This window comes from Sturnus vulgaris, chromosome 6, assembly GCF_052056855.1.
Source record: "Sturnus vulgaris isolate bStuVul1 chromosome 6, bStuVul1.hap1, whole genome shotgun sequence".
NCBI classification, from domain to species: Eukaryota; Metazoa; Chordata; class Aves; order Passeriformes; family Sturnidae; genus Sturnus; species Sturnus vulgaris.
The window spans coordinates 10,959,601-10,975,149 of record NC_142248.1 but is presented as its reverse complement, the minus strand read 5'-3'; the positions used below and the strand labels follow the sequence as shown (position 1 = coordinate 10,975,149).

General features: G+C 40.2%; 1 protein-coding gene across 8 annotated transcripts; it reads right to left on the bottom strand.

The window, feature by feature from the left end:
- Positions 1-950: 950 nt before the first annotated feature.
- Positions 951-15,521, bottom strand: LOC106848980 (carbohydrate sulfotransferase 9-like). Of its 8 annotated transcripts, XM_088166963.1 has the most exons (6): positions 15,295-15,520; positions 15,134-15,178; positions 8,843-8,931; positions 7,536-7,640; positions 5,133-5,280; positions 951-4,703 (listed from the first exon to the last, which is right to left on the bottom strand). In XM_088166963.1, the coding sequence occupies exons 5-6, from the start codon at positions 5,224-5,226 to the stop codon at positions 3,853-3,855; spliced, it is 945 nt and encodes a 314-aa protein (XP_088023089.1). In that variant the 5' UTR covers positions 5,227-5,280; positions 7,536-7,640; positions 8,843-8,931; positions 15,134-15,178; positions 15,295-15,520; the 3' UTR covers positions 951-3,852. The 8 variants fall into 8 exon arrangements, with proteins under 8 accessions (XP_088023089.1, XP_088023090.1, XP_088023092.1 ...); XM_088166964.1 differs by lacking the exon at positions 8,843-8,931; XM_088166966.1 differs by lacking the exon at positions 15,134-15,178.
- Between the last annotated feature and the right edge of the window lie 28 nt (positions 15,522-15,549).

The following is a 15,549-nucleotide window of genomic DNA, read 5'->3' as shown; positions in this document are numbered from 1 at the left end:
TGTCCTAAATTAAATTAAATAATCCTGGAAGGAAGGGAGGTAACCGCTGTGACAGAGAGAATTCATGTCAGGCCAAAGGCAGGATCATGGAGTGGTGGTGCCTTTTTCTTTTCCTATTTCTTTTTCTTCTTCTACTTTTATAAGAGACAAGCCAAAAAACCTGGTTATCATCAAGCTAAAAGCTTTTGACTTATTAATGTTCTGGAATCACCTTGTAGCAGTGAGCAGCGAGCACTGCAGCTTGTCTGATGTGCAATGACTTGCATGGGTGGTGTTTCCTCTTCTTCCTGTTAGTCAGAGACACCTCTGTGCAACTTTGAACACTTAAAGTTTCATTGCTCACGCCTTTTATTCTGTTCACAACTGTCCTGCTCTTTGAAGTTCTCTGAGAAAGAGTCCACTAACCACAGTTTACCTTCATTCAAAACTGTGTGAAAAATTAAGACTGCATGCAGGCAGAATAATTGTTTTTAAAGTGGAGGAAAAATCCTCAAGGAACAACTGGTTGCATGGTCTCCATTGCTGACACACACTGTTAGATCTGTTATACTTCCATGAAGTATGATGTCAGATTTGTGGATGCCTATCCTGAAAGTGTGTGTGAGGATTTCCACGAGAGTGGGAAAAGTCTCTTATTTTCTCACTGCTGATAGATAGATGGATGCGTGGGCAAGATGCAAGCTTGACTTTGCAAGACTTTTTTCTTTCTCTTCCTTTTTTTCCACTTATTTGCATTTTTTCTCCAAACTGGAGCACACATTAGTATTTGCTAATTCTTTCAATTCTTTAAAATTTCTGTGAGTCAGACAAATTAATGTAGAAAAGCAGAGGCAAGCAGCTTTGTAGTGGTTGTTGTCTAATAGATGTGGCCTTTGTTTTGATTTGATAAAACAACATTGAGGTGTGTTTGTTTTTTAAACAGATGTTATTCAGAAGGATGAACAAATAGATTAATGTATTAACTCACTAGAGTTTATTAAGGTAATCACAAATGAACATTTCAATGATCATTTTGCAGGCATATAACAGTAAATCAGAAGATGAATAATGGCACTCTCTCCCCATTGAAATCCTCCCCAGGGCCAGAGCCTCACCACACTGCTTCCACCTTTGCTCCCAATTGCAAGAATCCATTTTCCTCCCAGGAACACATCACCTAGGATTAGCATCCAAAGGAAAGAAGCTCCACTGAGGATTATTCTCTGGGCAAAAGTCAAGAGGGAGCCCAGCTCAGCTTAGAACCTTGTTCTGGACAGTGCACTTGTAGGGAAGACAGTACACCTGTTGTTATATGGGCACACATATGCCCTCTGCAGCTTTTTTTTTTTGTTCAGAACCACACCAGCTAAACAGCATTACAGCAGCCAGATATCTGAGGCAACCTGCTACTTACAGCTCCCTCTAGGCAAGTGGCAAAACTCGAAGTCTGCTTTGAATATTTTTCTGCTTTAATAGATACCCTTCTGCTACTGATTAATGCTTGTGATTAATGAATTAGCCATCATTTTTCTGCCACCACTGTAGGAACAATATGTGAACCTCTGTGAAAGAGGAAATAAGAATAGGAAGCCGCTCACATCTAACAGCAAGAAACTGGAGGGGGGCGTTAACACCGAGTGCTGACAGCAAAGACGCCTCTCAAACTCTGTCAGCATCATTTCTTCAGAGTTTTCCTAGGCTGGATGAAGGTGCCAGAGTACTCATGGATTTTCAGATATACTTACAGCTTCAGATATAGCTCTGGTGGGTTCTGTCATGTAGAAGTGAGTTATGAAGCAAATCCTATTCCCCTCTGCCTCTGCATGATCTGCCAAAGAATGTGGGAGAAACATGTAGCTCTGATTCAGGAAAATGAGAGAGACTGCATCCTTCTGCATAGCCTTTACTTTGATGGGAATAATTTCCAGCTTCCTCTGACTAAAGAAAACTAACAAGTAAAGAAAAAGAAAAACCTACATGAACTATAGGGTTGCCAGGGCAGTATGAACAATCCAGTATCAGGGGACAGTAGGCTTAATGGGACACCAAATAAGGTGGTGGTGAGAAATATGAATGCTTCTGCATAAAATCAAAAGTCATAACATTTTTTTTAACAGATTGTTTTGCTGTTCTTGCTTGGTCTTCTCACTTTGGATCTCTCCTTGTTCCAAAGCTGCCCCATTTATAAAATAGCCAGGCATGACCTGCCAGATGTACCAAATGCCAGTCCAGGCTTGTGTACAATCTGCTGTCAAGGGGAATAAAAAGCATTTCTTTCTGGATCTTCTCCTGACACTGTGGCCTGATCACTGTCTCCAACTGATGTATATCACTGCACCTTCCCACTGGAGCAGATAACTCCTGCAATGCATTTCCTGCACTGGGAGAGCTCCTCCAAACCCTCATAACTTAAACCCCATTGTATCCATTTTTCAGTCTCCTTTTCCCTCTCCCTAGGCCGTGCTGCTGGCAGCAAAGGCTGTACAGATTGCTGGCTACTCTCTGGTAACTTATTTTGTATCTGTCCTTGTCTGTGTGATGAGAAGCTGAGCCAACTTTGAGTTCAAGACTAGCCTGCCAGCCCTTATACATTTGCAGATTTAGCTGAGAGGAACTAAGTGCATTTGAGAGACTTTCAAGTTAGCTGCTGAGAGACTGACATCCCCTAGAGGTGGTGTCAATAGTCACAATTAATGGCAAAATCTTGTTACAATTAATATGGTCACAAATTAGTATTTGAATGTGACTAGACAGTAGATTTTTTTTTTTTTTAAGGGGACAAATCTCATGCTTAATATAACAGCAGTTATAGACCTCTCAGTGATGTAAAACCAAAGTTACCAAGGAATATAAGAAGGGGATAATGGTTTGAGTTGCTTCTCCCACGTTTCATTGTTCCCCTCACCATAACTCCACAATTCATTTGCACTCATTCTCTGTAAGGTGAGAAGACAACAGGTAGAACAGATGTTTTATCTAAGGCTACCCAGCTCCTCCCAAGTGCAGGCTCAGGTAAGTCCCAGGGGCTCATGGATTCCAGCAGCACAAACGGGAAAGCCCAAACATTGTCCCCTCTGCCTGGCCTGTCCATTGACTGGGTGTTAAGTGCTTTTGAAGAATAAATAAGAATCACCTTTTCACTGAGGTTTTAGATCATGCACCACTCCAGCTGTACAGTTTGGAAGGAACCTCTAACTACTTCTCTTAAAAAAAAAAAACCAATGCATTTTTCAGACCTTCTGCTAAAATCAGACCATAATACTTAAAAAAGTGGTGAAAAAGAGTTTGTAAAGTCACCATGAATACCAGATCTGCTCATCAGAAGATTTTTAAAAGCTATAATAGAAGCTTTGTCTGAGTTGCTGACAGCTGTGCTGCTTGAGGGGTGAGGCTGATGGGCTCTGATGAGAGCACTGCTAGAGAGGAGGACATTCTGGCATTACATTCTGTGTAATGCAGCTTCAAGCATCTGAAGTTATTTGCTCCTTTCCTACAGTATTCATGATCAAGGCTGTTGCAGAGTGGTTTGACTTGTTTCTTAAGTCTTTTTCTAATTAAAAAAATGACATAAATATAATGTTCTAAAATATTCATTGCGAAAAACAACATTCTTCATCCTTCCCATGAACAGTTTTCATGAAACAAACATATGCTCTTAAAGATCAACAGGAAGACAATCATTTTAACAGGTAAAGGTCTGCATGGTACAAGAGGTCATGGCAGGGATTTTTTATAAGAGTGCTTAGGATGATAAACCATATATACAAACTCCAGGACAATCACAGCAGCAGTCACCAACCTTCCTATCAAGCAGCTGTGAGGACAAGTTCTGCCCGCTTTGTACAAAGGAAATTGTTCTTTGTTTAACCTACATTAGTCATTCAGGGAAGAATAATCCTCATATTTCATAGTATAGTTGAACAAAAAAAAATCCATTTCATACAATTTTTTTATCTTCTCAATTTGTTCTGGGGTCAAATGTCTGAGATACTCCAAGGTGATATCACCATCAGTTCTTTTCTCTGAGCTGTATCTCTTCAAGCTGGGGTATTGCAGGCTCTCTGGTGCACCAATGACCTTCAGAACATGCTCAGAGTCCAACCCAAGAGTTTCATACTTGCCCACAACATCATAGTTAATGTTGCAAGGATCACAGAGCAGAAACATCGGTTTCCAGTGAATGTCAAGAGCATGTGGTGGTTTTGATGTAATGAAGCTGACAAACTCCTGGAAACTCACTTTTTCAGAAGAACTTTTATTTTTCCTGAACATTGCCCTAATCTCATTAGCAACAGTGGTACTGTAGAATGGTTCAGAGTGCAGGAGTTTGTCTCTGTAAGCTGAAACCAGCCGCTCCAAGGGATGCCTGGTGAACATCACTTTGGTGTAATTGCTCAGAAATTCCTTTTGTAAGGCAGGAGGGTAAGACACCAGCCTTTTGATTAGTGATGTATGGTGGATGTTGTCATGCCCAATATCAGAAGCCTCTGCATTGAAGTCTGATTGAAGAAGAAAAATAGTTCTCTTCCAGTTGGAGCAGCCTACCTTGGGCACCTCACAGTAGATAAATTTGTGCTTGTGCTCCACAAAGAGCTGGCTTGCAACATGAGAATCCAATTTGCTGTTTGGTTTATTAAGGTTGTTCTTCAGGCAGACAGAAGCCAGTGTGTTTTTCCGACTGTTTTGAATTGCCAGCCAATTTTCCGTGGGATTGGGAAAAACATCTGTAACCAAGCAAGAAATTTAAATTATTTTAGGGAAATAGGTTTGTATAAATCTCTTTATCTGTGGCAATCATAGCATTTGATCTATCACCTTGCATACAAAATCTAATGATGATGCTAAAATCTTTTTTTTTTTGCTATAACCAGACTAGACTATGGCAAACCTGCAATAAACTACCCTCCCTAGTGAAACATTTATTAAAATGAAAACTTTCAATATGTTAGCAGTGTCAGTCTAAGCAAGTTTGATGTTCCAACATTGTGTTTTTGTAGTGCTCTCCTCATATATTGCTGAGATAACTAGTGACAAGGCCTTGGATATTTTCACTGTATTGTTTATATCTTGGGCTCCATAGTTACTTTCTAACACTTGGGAAACGTGTCTCTTTCTATAAAACATTAAATCTTATTGGTAATTTCTTTACTTACCTGTTAGGTTTTTTTGTCTCTTAAAGAAAAACCCAAAAAGAAATATCCCAAATAAAAAATTTGGGAGAAGGAAAACTAACACCTTCTGGTTCATGTTATTCTCACAGGAGGGAAAATTACGTGGTCTCTAAAGTAGAAATCCGTCTTTCTGTCAACAAGGAAAGATAATTCAGGTTAGATTTTGTATGACTGATATAACAAAGATAACATATGAATCTCCTACAGAATTTAGGACAGCAGCAAGACCTTTCAAGTCCTATAAAAATAGGCTTTGCTAATAAGTAAAAATTCTCTTATGGAAAAGACTCACCACAATTATATTGTTAAACCAAATAGATAAATAACATATGTCCATTTAGAAGTATTCCAAAATTCCTCATTTTCACAGAACAATGTGAATTAACTCCTTATGAGCAAATACTCCTCCCTTGACTTTTAAAGCTGTCAGGGAACACTAACTTCATTTAGGATTACAAATTCGTATTTTTTTATAGCCCCTAAAAAGCAAAGATCTCTATAACCTGTAACAGGTGTGTCTGCAAAAACCATGACACATCCAGGATGAATTTCTTGCTGCTTATTGCCCAGAAGCTTTGCACTTTAGACAAATAAAACACTGCAGGAAAAATTCTTTCCTATTCCTGCAGAGAATCCACACCACTAATTTGAATTCTCCCATTCTCCCTCTCCAAAGACACTTCATGGTATATATGTTTGCTACCATTGCTGCTGCAGCAGGCATCCCAAAATGGTTCAGTAGGACAGGAAATGTATAGAAGTGGTAGAGGAAAAAAAAGAAAAGAAGCTGTTCCATGTTCTCAGATAAAAGGGAAGAAGGTAGTCCAACACAACGTATTTTCTTTCTTGTGCTCACTCATTGTCTCCTTGCACTCCATGGAGAGAGACCTATCTAAATCCTCTCTGTTTCCTCCTGTAGAGGGCTCTTCATCAGCATGCTTTTATTGGAAGATGCAAAATTAGGTGCAAAACATTAACTACTGGCAAACTTGACATTCTCTTCCTGTTCCGTGAAGTCTGCACAATCAAAAAAGTCAAACAGCACTGTCTTCCTTTCCCACTCCTCCAGTTTTCACCCTGAACCTGCTGGCAATAAGCACATCATTGCCTGGATTACTTGAGGATGTAATTTTTTTTTTTCTTTTTCAATTTGGCTTATTTTGTTTTGCTTCTACAAGATACCACAGGACCACTTTGGAAGTTGCTTGTGTGCCGCCCATTGTGTGGATGTACATAAACCTCAACTGCCATAATAGAAACTGGTTTCTGGTGTTTCTGAGACAGCAGTAGAGGCAGCACCAGTTACATTGCTGAAACTGTACTTCAGCACAAGGGTTCCTCCTTTCAGGGCTGACACATGATTTTGGTATCACTCACTTTTACCAGGATATCTGCAGACTCTGAGTTAACAGCATTACTCACAATTAAATCTCTCTTAGCATAGGTATGACCTGGGGAATGGAGAGGGCACTGTTCACTATCTCTGTGTTAAAAAGTTACTTGTATTTACAATTAAATGTTACAATACTCATTCAAATTAATGCAGTATTCTTAGTCACACTTCCATTTAGCCTATACTTTTTCATTTTCTTGGCTGTATAAGATCATTGTAAAAACTACAAGAAAGCTTACAGGAAGATTTGCCTTTAACCTTTCCTTCACTTGTACATTAATTCTCAATTAGGTCCTTGGGCCCTAATGGGTCAGAAGCTGTTTTCAAGGCCAGCTAAAGGCAGTCAGGTTGTTCATTGATCTCATGATGGCCAAGACTGAGTGTTCCCTTTTTACTCTCTTTCAGAAGCAGTTTGGAGACACAACTTCACACTGTGTAATAATTAAAATCAAGATGACTCTAAATAATTCTGCACAAGGACTCCTTGTTAGATTATGCTGAGCAGAAAGATACTGGGCTTCATTCACTTTAAATGTGGTCACTTCAGAGAAGTAATTTTATCATACCTGTCTCAGGAATCAGAAAATAAACTAGATTAATTTTACCCTATTTAGATACTTGTATCATGCATATTTACTAATTACATTATCACTAGAGAATCTAAGTTCTGATATAAGACATGTTTCATGTGGAAACGTGTCAATGAGTCACCACAGGGAAATAAAAGGGCTTCCTTCCTTACGGGAAAGAAACTGTTTAGCAGCTAGTTAAACACAGAAGACAATTCCTCTTCTAAGACTTATGCATATTTGTGGAAGCAAAAGAATCCTTAATTAAACTCAGGAGAACAATCAGACCATAAGGAGGGATAGAACAAGCTCCAAGACGACAGGTGAAAACTTTCTGGACTCCTTAGAAAACTTCACAGAGCAGACTGGCAGTAGGAGTTAACACTGCCCTCAGCAAGTGAGGTCAACAGGACATGAAGCTACCTTAAGGTGAAGTCCAAAGCCTCCTTCAGATTTCAGATGTGAGACCCCACTACTGAGTTCTGTGTAATGCAAAGTTTCCAGTGACGAAAATCACCTAAGGGAAACCTGAGGAAGAGGAGGAAAGAAAATTCTGAGAGCCATTTTGTCAGAGGGATAAGTCACCTGGAAATTAAAAAGGAGTGAAAAAATACAAAATGAAAAGCACCTCTGTCAGTAGGTGTCAGTGTCAGTAAATCAGACGAACTTTTCCTTATATTTATTATGGCTTTTCCATGTACTTGTAATTGTGTTTGCTGTTTAAGATGCAACAAGTTAATATTTCTCTTTGCATTTTCCCTCATCCTACGTGGAATTAGGTGTGATTTTAGGTAATTACAAGGCATTCCTCAGTCAAGGAGTGGTGAGTCTACTAACACAACAAGTCCATACTAAACAGATTAGTTCTGCTGTAACCAAAGGGCAGCACTATGGGCTCTCCAGGCAACATAGAAAGACATCATCACATGACTCATGAAAAAAACCAAAAAAACAAACAGAAACCTCTTCAACTGCAAAGAAACAAAACAGAAAACAGGGACACAGGCATCTAAATGTCTCTTTGGATCTTACATATTCCCAAAAAAAAAAATCTTAAAAATTAAATGTAAGGCATTAATCTGCACTGAATGAAGCTTAAAATCTTCCAGATAACAGCCTTACAGTGCACTGCTGGTTTTTCCTTGTTCCTCAGATCACATAATTATAAATCAACTACACATAGAAATGGATTGATATTTTCAATATTTGCATGTCTTACTGGATTCTGCAAATTACATAAAAAATAATTTTCTGCTTCTTTTTTGGTCATTATTAAAGAGTAAGCCAGGCAGCAAGAATTATCCTCTTAGAATCCTTTCTTGCAGGAGTCTTTCAGAAGGATTGCTATCAGGAGATTTTTGAGGCCTGTCAGTTAATTAGGGTTTAATTCCTTCAGTGTGTGTCCAGTTGTTTTTATGTCTTTCTAGTTTCTAAGCCAAAACATGTTGTCATGTCAAGTAAAATGTTTTACACAGTTCTAAATCCACTACATCAATGCTATTTCCTTAATCAACCAAAGCCAAGCAAAATAGTAAATCGGTCTGGTGACATCTGTTTCCTGTAACATAATCCAAAGTTTCCATATGAGAATAACCAGAGCAATTGTTCAAGGCAAGAGTGGTAACAAATGGGGACTAGATTACTGGAGAAAGCAGTGCCATCTCATCATCTCATGAGCATGCAAAATGGCAAAGAAGACCTGAAGCCCTCACAAAATTAAAAATACTCACTGAATTCAAGCCTTCTTTGCACTGCTGATAATTCCCCCGTGGCCCTCTACAATTCCATTTTAAAGACTCTTTTCTTCCTGATAAACACACTGCAAGTAACAAAACCAAAAACATTGTATCATGTTGCTCATATCTTTGCCGTCACATTTGCTGACCACCCTTCTGTTTACTTCAAGAAATTTCTGACAATTGTCTGCTTTTAATTACTTTCAACATCTCCCTTTTACAGGGTACACTGGGTATGGAGGTGTCTGGCAACCTACTTGCACATCCCCTGCATGGCAGGCAAGACTGATCAAGAAGAGCTCTCTATCTCTATATTGTACTTTTCCAGGGGTGTCAAAAAATTGTCATATGCTGGAGTTATTAGATATTTTTTCTGTGAAATTGCTTTTTCTTGGTTCATTGTCTCACACTTGCTTTATGTTTTGTGATACTAGACCTTCTGCAACCTTCCCCTATGTCTGTTAGTGGTCTGGACTTTAGCTGAGATTGTGTAGCTCACACACCAGCTCTGGCTTTATAATGACTTCCTTTCCCCCTGACTAAAACAGTCTGATAGAAAATTTTTAGTACTCTTTCAATTTAGAGAAACTCAGTCAAAGATATTTTAGTGATAGTCACAGGACTACACGACCTAACACATTGAGCTTAGACCGAAGTTTTTCGTCCTGCCATGCAGATTTATTTCTACAACAGGCACCAAAGGTTGCATTGCCTTGCATAGGTATCACTTGTACACTGTTCTGCCTGCTGAAACCATGATTCATAATATAGCATTTCCTAATCCTTCTCTTGGAACTTCTGAACCATTGCAATTGAAAAATCTTCAGTATTTATAGAAATATAGCAAAAAAAAATTAAAAATACTTGTATACTCTCATAAACAATAAGAAGTACTATAGCTGGAAATAATTAATAATGTTAAGTCTTTTTGTGTGGCCCCTATTACCCAAGTACAGAAACACATGTGCACACACATGAATAGTTCCAAAACACATTAATATCAGTTACACTGGCATATTATTTGTTCCAAGTAAACTAACTAAGTAGGCTGATAATGATATAAAGTCTTCTGATAATAAACTTACAAAGGCATGTCTCAAACTAGTTTTTTACATACAGACCTTGGTCAGAGCTGAGCATGTGGGGTGATCCTCTGCACCCACTTGATAAGTAAAATTTTCCAGATTAAAAGAATGAAATTACAACAATACTTATTTGTGTTCCTGATACATTTGAAACCAGAAGTAAAAGAAAGTACCAGTATGGCAGCTCAGTGGAAGGTAGGGAAAAATCTCTGAAAACAGATAACATTCTCAGTTGCTGAACCCCATTCTGTACTTAAGCCCCTTTAATCCCTTCAAAAAGACAACTGCAAATACATACATACTGATACGTGCATGAGTACACAGAAGGTGAGGAGGGGTGATGGGTAGAAAGCCTCCAAGAGCAGCAAGGACAGGAAAACCAAGCTCTGGATGCAGTTCTGCATCTGCTGTTCTATCAGACTGAATTGCAAGAACAAGATCCTTTTTCAACCAAATCTGCAGCACCCTTGCTTCAGTTCAGTTTGTGATGGGTGGACAGGAGAGAGAAAGACCCCAGAAAGTAGAGCCTTAGCAGCCAGGCTGGCCTGTCCATGAAGAGGAAAATCAGTAATGGGTTGGGAAACTCACACCATTTACAGACAGCTAAGGGCTAGGAAAATGCCTGATGTGGGTAATTTTGCCAACAAGAGACAGCATTTGACATCATGTCATTTGCAGCAAGGGTTGAATGGTGTTAGGTGAGAATGGGTAGAAGCTCAGGGGGGAGACAAGATATGGGCTAGGCTGGGAGCTACTGAGGAAAAGGCTGACTAGGGCATCCTACAGAACAACACACTTCACAGCACTGAGGTGGGTACAAAGCAACAATTTCCATTACAGGCACAATCTAAAACTCTTGTTCTGTGAAATGGTCACCATTACTGCATCAGACTTCTTTCTGGTCTCAGCAACTGTAGTGATACCTTCCTTGCTGCTGTCATTAATCTGCCTATTATTCTCATTACACCACTTCTTATGGGTGCCTTTTGGCTTTTCCTTCTCTGCTTGATTCTGTGTCATCTACTTGTCTTACCTTCCGAAGTTTTTTGTTGTCTATCATTTCTCCTGCAGTATTAAAAGCTCAGCTTTACTTTCTGATCCATCATATTGGCAGCCCCTGTTACCATTAGCCCTTGATAACAAAGAAAAAGTTCTTTATCCTCTGCTCCCCCTTCTTTTGGATGAAATTTGTGAAGCATCTACAGAGCCATTACATTTTCACCTAAAATCACTCCTAAAAGTTTTCCCTTTCAGGGGTGCCAACACCAATTATGACACGAGCGTGCTCAAAGTATTACCAACCAGTTCACAAAAGAGCAAGTGAAAGGAAGAGCCGATTTGGGGATGAAAAGGACCAAAGTGAAGAGAAAAAAAAAAGAGTACATGGGGAAAGGCAGTGGCGAGTCTGACAGAAAAGCTCCCAGAGAGGCAGGAAGCAGAAACACAAGGAAAAGTGGCAGAACTGAGGGCCAAGGAAATAGGTTCTGTAGCTTGTTCCAACAATATTGTGGAAAAGGGAGGTTGAGAATTGGACTGAAAAAGACACAAAGTGTAATTCAGGAAAGATGAAGAAGAACAAATTCAAAGAAATTAGTAGAGAAAGCAGTATCCAATAAACTACCACAGACGTTTAAAAAGGAATGAGACAACATGCACTGCAGTCACTCTTGCACTGGAATTCAGCCCTTACTATGTAATAAAACTTGTGCCTCTTTTCCTTCCTGGAACTGCAGCCAGAAACTGGACTTTTGATTTCCTAAGAAGAGATATTCAGTGAGGATACCTGGCTGGTGAGTGGGCCCAGCTTGGCTGGAACCCAGGAATCTGGAGAGGAATTCTGCTGCAGCATCACTGGGGCAGGGACTGCTGGCCTCAGGAGGCTGACACGGGGTCCTGGGCTCTGGGCAGTGGGGGCAGCCCCAGGGGAAGGGACAGAGCTGTCACTGCTTTTGGTGCCTGACATCTGGTGATGGGCTGTGGGGCCTTCTTATCTAAACACTTAATTCAAAATTCCATGCACTTGTCAACTTAAAATCACAAATTGCAAAACCAATCACAGGAGAACAAACTTCACCGCTTTCTTTTAGGGAATCTAGGTAAGCCTAAAAAACTTGGAAAGAAGGAAAAAGGAGAAAAAAGGAATTATGGAAGGAAAGTTTAGAACAATGCACCTTGGCCAGGGTGGCAATGAATGATCTCCTCCCAGGCTTGTTTCATGGAGATGAGCCTCACAAAATCCCTCTGTTTTGCCATGTGTACAACTAATTCTCTGCCTTTGCTTATGTCTTACTGTCCTCTCCCAAGTTTCTCTTCTCAGTTAATGTCAGTAATACAAATGTTTTCCTTGCCATTCGAGTCTATCCACCTCGTCTCAGACCTAGATCCTCTTTGTCCCCTCCTGCTTTTCCCTCTCCTGTGCAAGCTTGATTCATTTATTCCTGGCATTGCACACCAAAGAGCACAGTCAAAACTGTAAAAGTCCCAGTTATTTAGCACACCACCCCCAGGAAAACTCCTGTTCACTGTTCACCTTGTTATGCCCTTGTGTCCCCACCCCTAGTACCCCATAACCATAATTGATGACAACTATGACCTCTCTTTCCCTCTTTACACTCCAGTGAATACAAAGCGTTTCTGCTTAAATGGTTTTCCTTTTTGCTCCAATCTCCTCCAACTTCCCCTGTCATTCTAGGCTAGATTTTGAACTTTATTTTCAGGATCCAAAATTAATTTTGTCTAAAACCATACCTCTACTCTCATTCCCCCCTACTCTTTCTTTTTATACTCCTTCAAAGACTCCTTTGGAGGAATCCTGTACAAGTCCTAACACCAGTGATTTGGTGTCTGCTCTTTTACAGAAATAACCTCTTTGCCTGAAACATCCTGACACTTACTGACAAACTGTGTGTATACCTTTTTTTCTTTTCCTACTTGAATCTCAGCCTATTCTTTCTTTCCCTTCTGCTCTCCTCTGTGTTGCAGGGTGAGCTGTTAAGCAGAAATGTTATGTGTGAAGTCTGTTTCTGTGAAACATGATTTTATAGTACACTATGACACATGCAGTATCAAAAATTAAGAAGTTTGGAGGCAGTAGGATTAAAGTGATAAGTTAAATCATAGACAGCATAAAATGAAGTGTCTGCTGGCTTTTGGCAGAACAGTCTTGAAACTAAAGACTTGACGTTTCAGAGCATTTGATGTTACAGTATATTTTAAATTCAAAATAGTCTTATGGATTCAGTTGCAGATACAAATGCTTGAAAAATCTGCAAATCTGGTTTCCAGATTTGCCCAAGTATCCAGAAAATGGAGAATGGACAGTCAATGAGTCTCTGAAAAGGCGGGTGCCCCACACCACCTGGGATTATCATAGCAGACAAAGAACACAAACTCTCCTCCTAAAAACTCTCGCCTGGTTCACTGCACACCTTCCTTCATCTGCCACAGATAGTGGGGATCCTACTGGACAGCCCTTGAGAGTCTCAAGAACTTGTTCATCCTGTGAACCAAACATGTCAAGCTGTGTGGAATATCTTGTTTCTCTAAATCCAGATGTTGAAAAGCTACTGAAAAATGTATTCATGAAGTATCGTAACAACATGCATAAAAATCATTGTCAGTGGTGAATCAGCTCCCTTGACCAGTCCCAGGATACTCATGCTAGGAGCAGATATCTTCTGAACAAACCCAGCATCAGCAGTGACAAGTCCCAAACTCATCAGTCTTACCTGCTGGCAGCAACAAAATGGTGAGATTTGGCCATGTGGGACGCCATTCCTGGCATTGATGGAAAATGGTCCATGGCACAGCTCATCCCTGCTTTCCCTGCTCCCACCATCAGCATGACCTGCCCAGAGTCTTCCTCTCCTGGTACCCTCATCTCTTTGTACTGCACTGTCCAGCAGCACTCCAACACTCCTGCTCAGCACATATTTGCATGGGCACCAGAGCTTTTCCCTTAGCCCCCATCCCAGGTGTGACCCCCATCTTTCCTAGTCCCTGCTTCTACTCCTCCAGCAAATTCTCACCTCTAAAAGCTGTCCTCATATCATCCCCAGGCAGCTCGCTCAGCAAATCCAGTTTTCCAGCTTCCCAAACACCATCAGATCTCACCCTGATGCTGCTGTTCAGCCTTCCTCGTGCACAAGCCTGCTCTTCTCTGGCTCCCCCTGCTCGACTCCTCCCTTTGTCTCCTCAGTCAGCCTCGCAGCCCCCCCTCCAACAACCACACTTCCGAGCCCAGCTCATCAGAACTGTCTCTCCTTCCACTTCCAAGCTTCCCACGCAGCCCCAATGCTTCTCACTCTCAGTTCTGTTCTCAGCTGGTTCCAGGCTCTACACTTCGGCTTCTAGAGTTATTTTAGTATCTCCCAAACTAAATTGACACATTTTCCTTTTCTTTCCCTCCCACGTCAGTTTTCACACTAGTCATCAAGGCACATTTTCCTGCTGATTTTATCCCTTGAATCTATTTTGCCAGCAATCCCCAACAATTTCTCCCTAGAAGCCTTGTTCATGCTTGCTTTATTCTTTAAAATGGATGGTTTACTCTCCTGTGCAGAAGAGGTTCCACTGAGAATGTACAAGAGGAAGCTCTTAACCTCGTTTTTCAAATGCTTATTTCAAAATCTGCAATGTACCTGAACTTCTTAGAGGAAAGGTCACTGGAATCATTTAAGAGAAAAAATAAAAAGAGCACAGAATCCCTGTATAAAAATCAATACATTCTTTTTGCTCAAAGGGTTTAAAGAAATATCCTGAGGCAGATATCTAGCCTGAAAAACTTCTGCTGAAATGCTTGAAATTTGAAAATCCTATGTAGATGCAAACTGAATTGAAATTAGAAGAGTCAAGATGCATACAACCCTTAATAAAGTCAGAAAGTGAATGAAAGCCATTGTAATTTCATTTCAGGGACCAGAATCCCTGCAACATCAACTTCTTAACTGAGGAAAGTCATAGCAATGAATAATAGGATGCCAAAAAGAATCCTCTGTAGATTCATTTTTTCACAGTGTGATTTCAAAAGCTCAACAATGTCTCAGTTTATGCCTTAAAATATTTGATGTCAATTTCTAAGTATATAAACAAATAAAATACCCAGCCAACTCTGAAAAAGAAATTTCTCTTTGCAGAGATTTGCCTACACTTACAAAATCATGGTGACATGTAAAGCCACTAACAATTCAATTTTACTCACGAATCAGACAGCCTCAGTGAAGATTTCCCATGCCTCTGAGTGATGCTAAACAAACAACAAAGATTCAGACAAAGAAAGATCAGTGCTGAGAGACACATCATTTTAATTTTTTGCCTAGGGATGGAAAAGAAAACAGGGGAGAGATTTTGTGTTCTCCTTACCTGATCTTTAAGGCTGGGCAAAGTGCTTCTGTATCCACACAGATGCTTTAATAGGAGAGCCTTTGAAACACCCTGTACACATAGTATTTGTCTCTGTTTTGATTAAATGCCCAGCTAAAAGTTGCCAGTGTTTCCCTGAGAATGTTTAGGTGAGCATCTCCAGTTGCACATTACAAAGCACGGTGCTGTGTCTGTCTCTAGGTATAAGGAGCAGCATTTAACCACTCCCCTGCAGGGTCTACAGCAGCTGTTGGA

Excerpts from the sequence above, each read along its gene's own strand:
- LOC106848980 (XM_088166969.1), bottom strand. The coding sequence starts at position 5,226 with ATGAACCAGAAGGTGTTAGTTTTCCTTCTCCCAAATTTTTTATTTGGG. Across the intron at positions 4,704-5,132 it reads GAGACAAAAAAACCTAACAG|ATGTTTTTCCCAATCCCACG; the intron begins GTAAGTAAAGAA and ends GCTTGGTTACAG.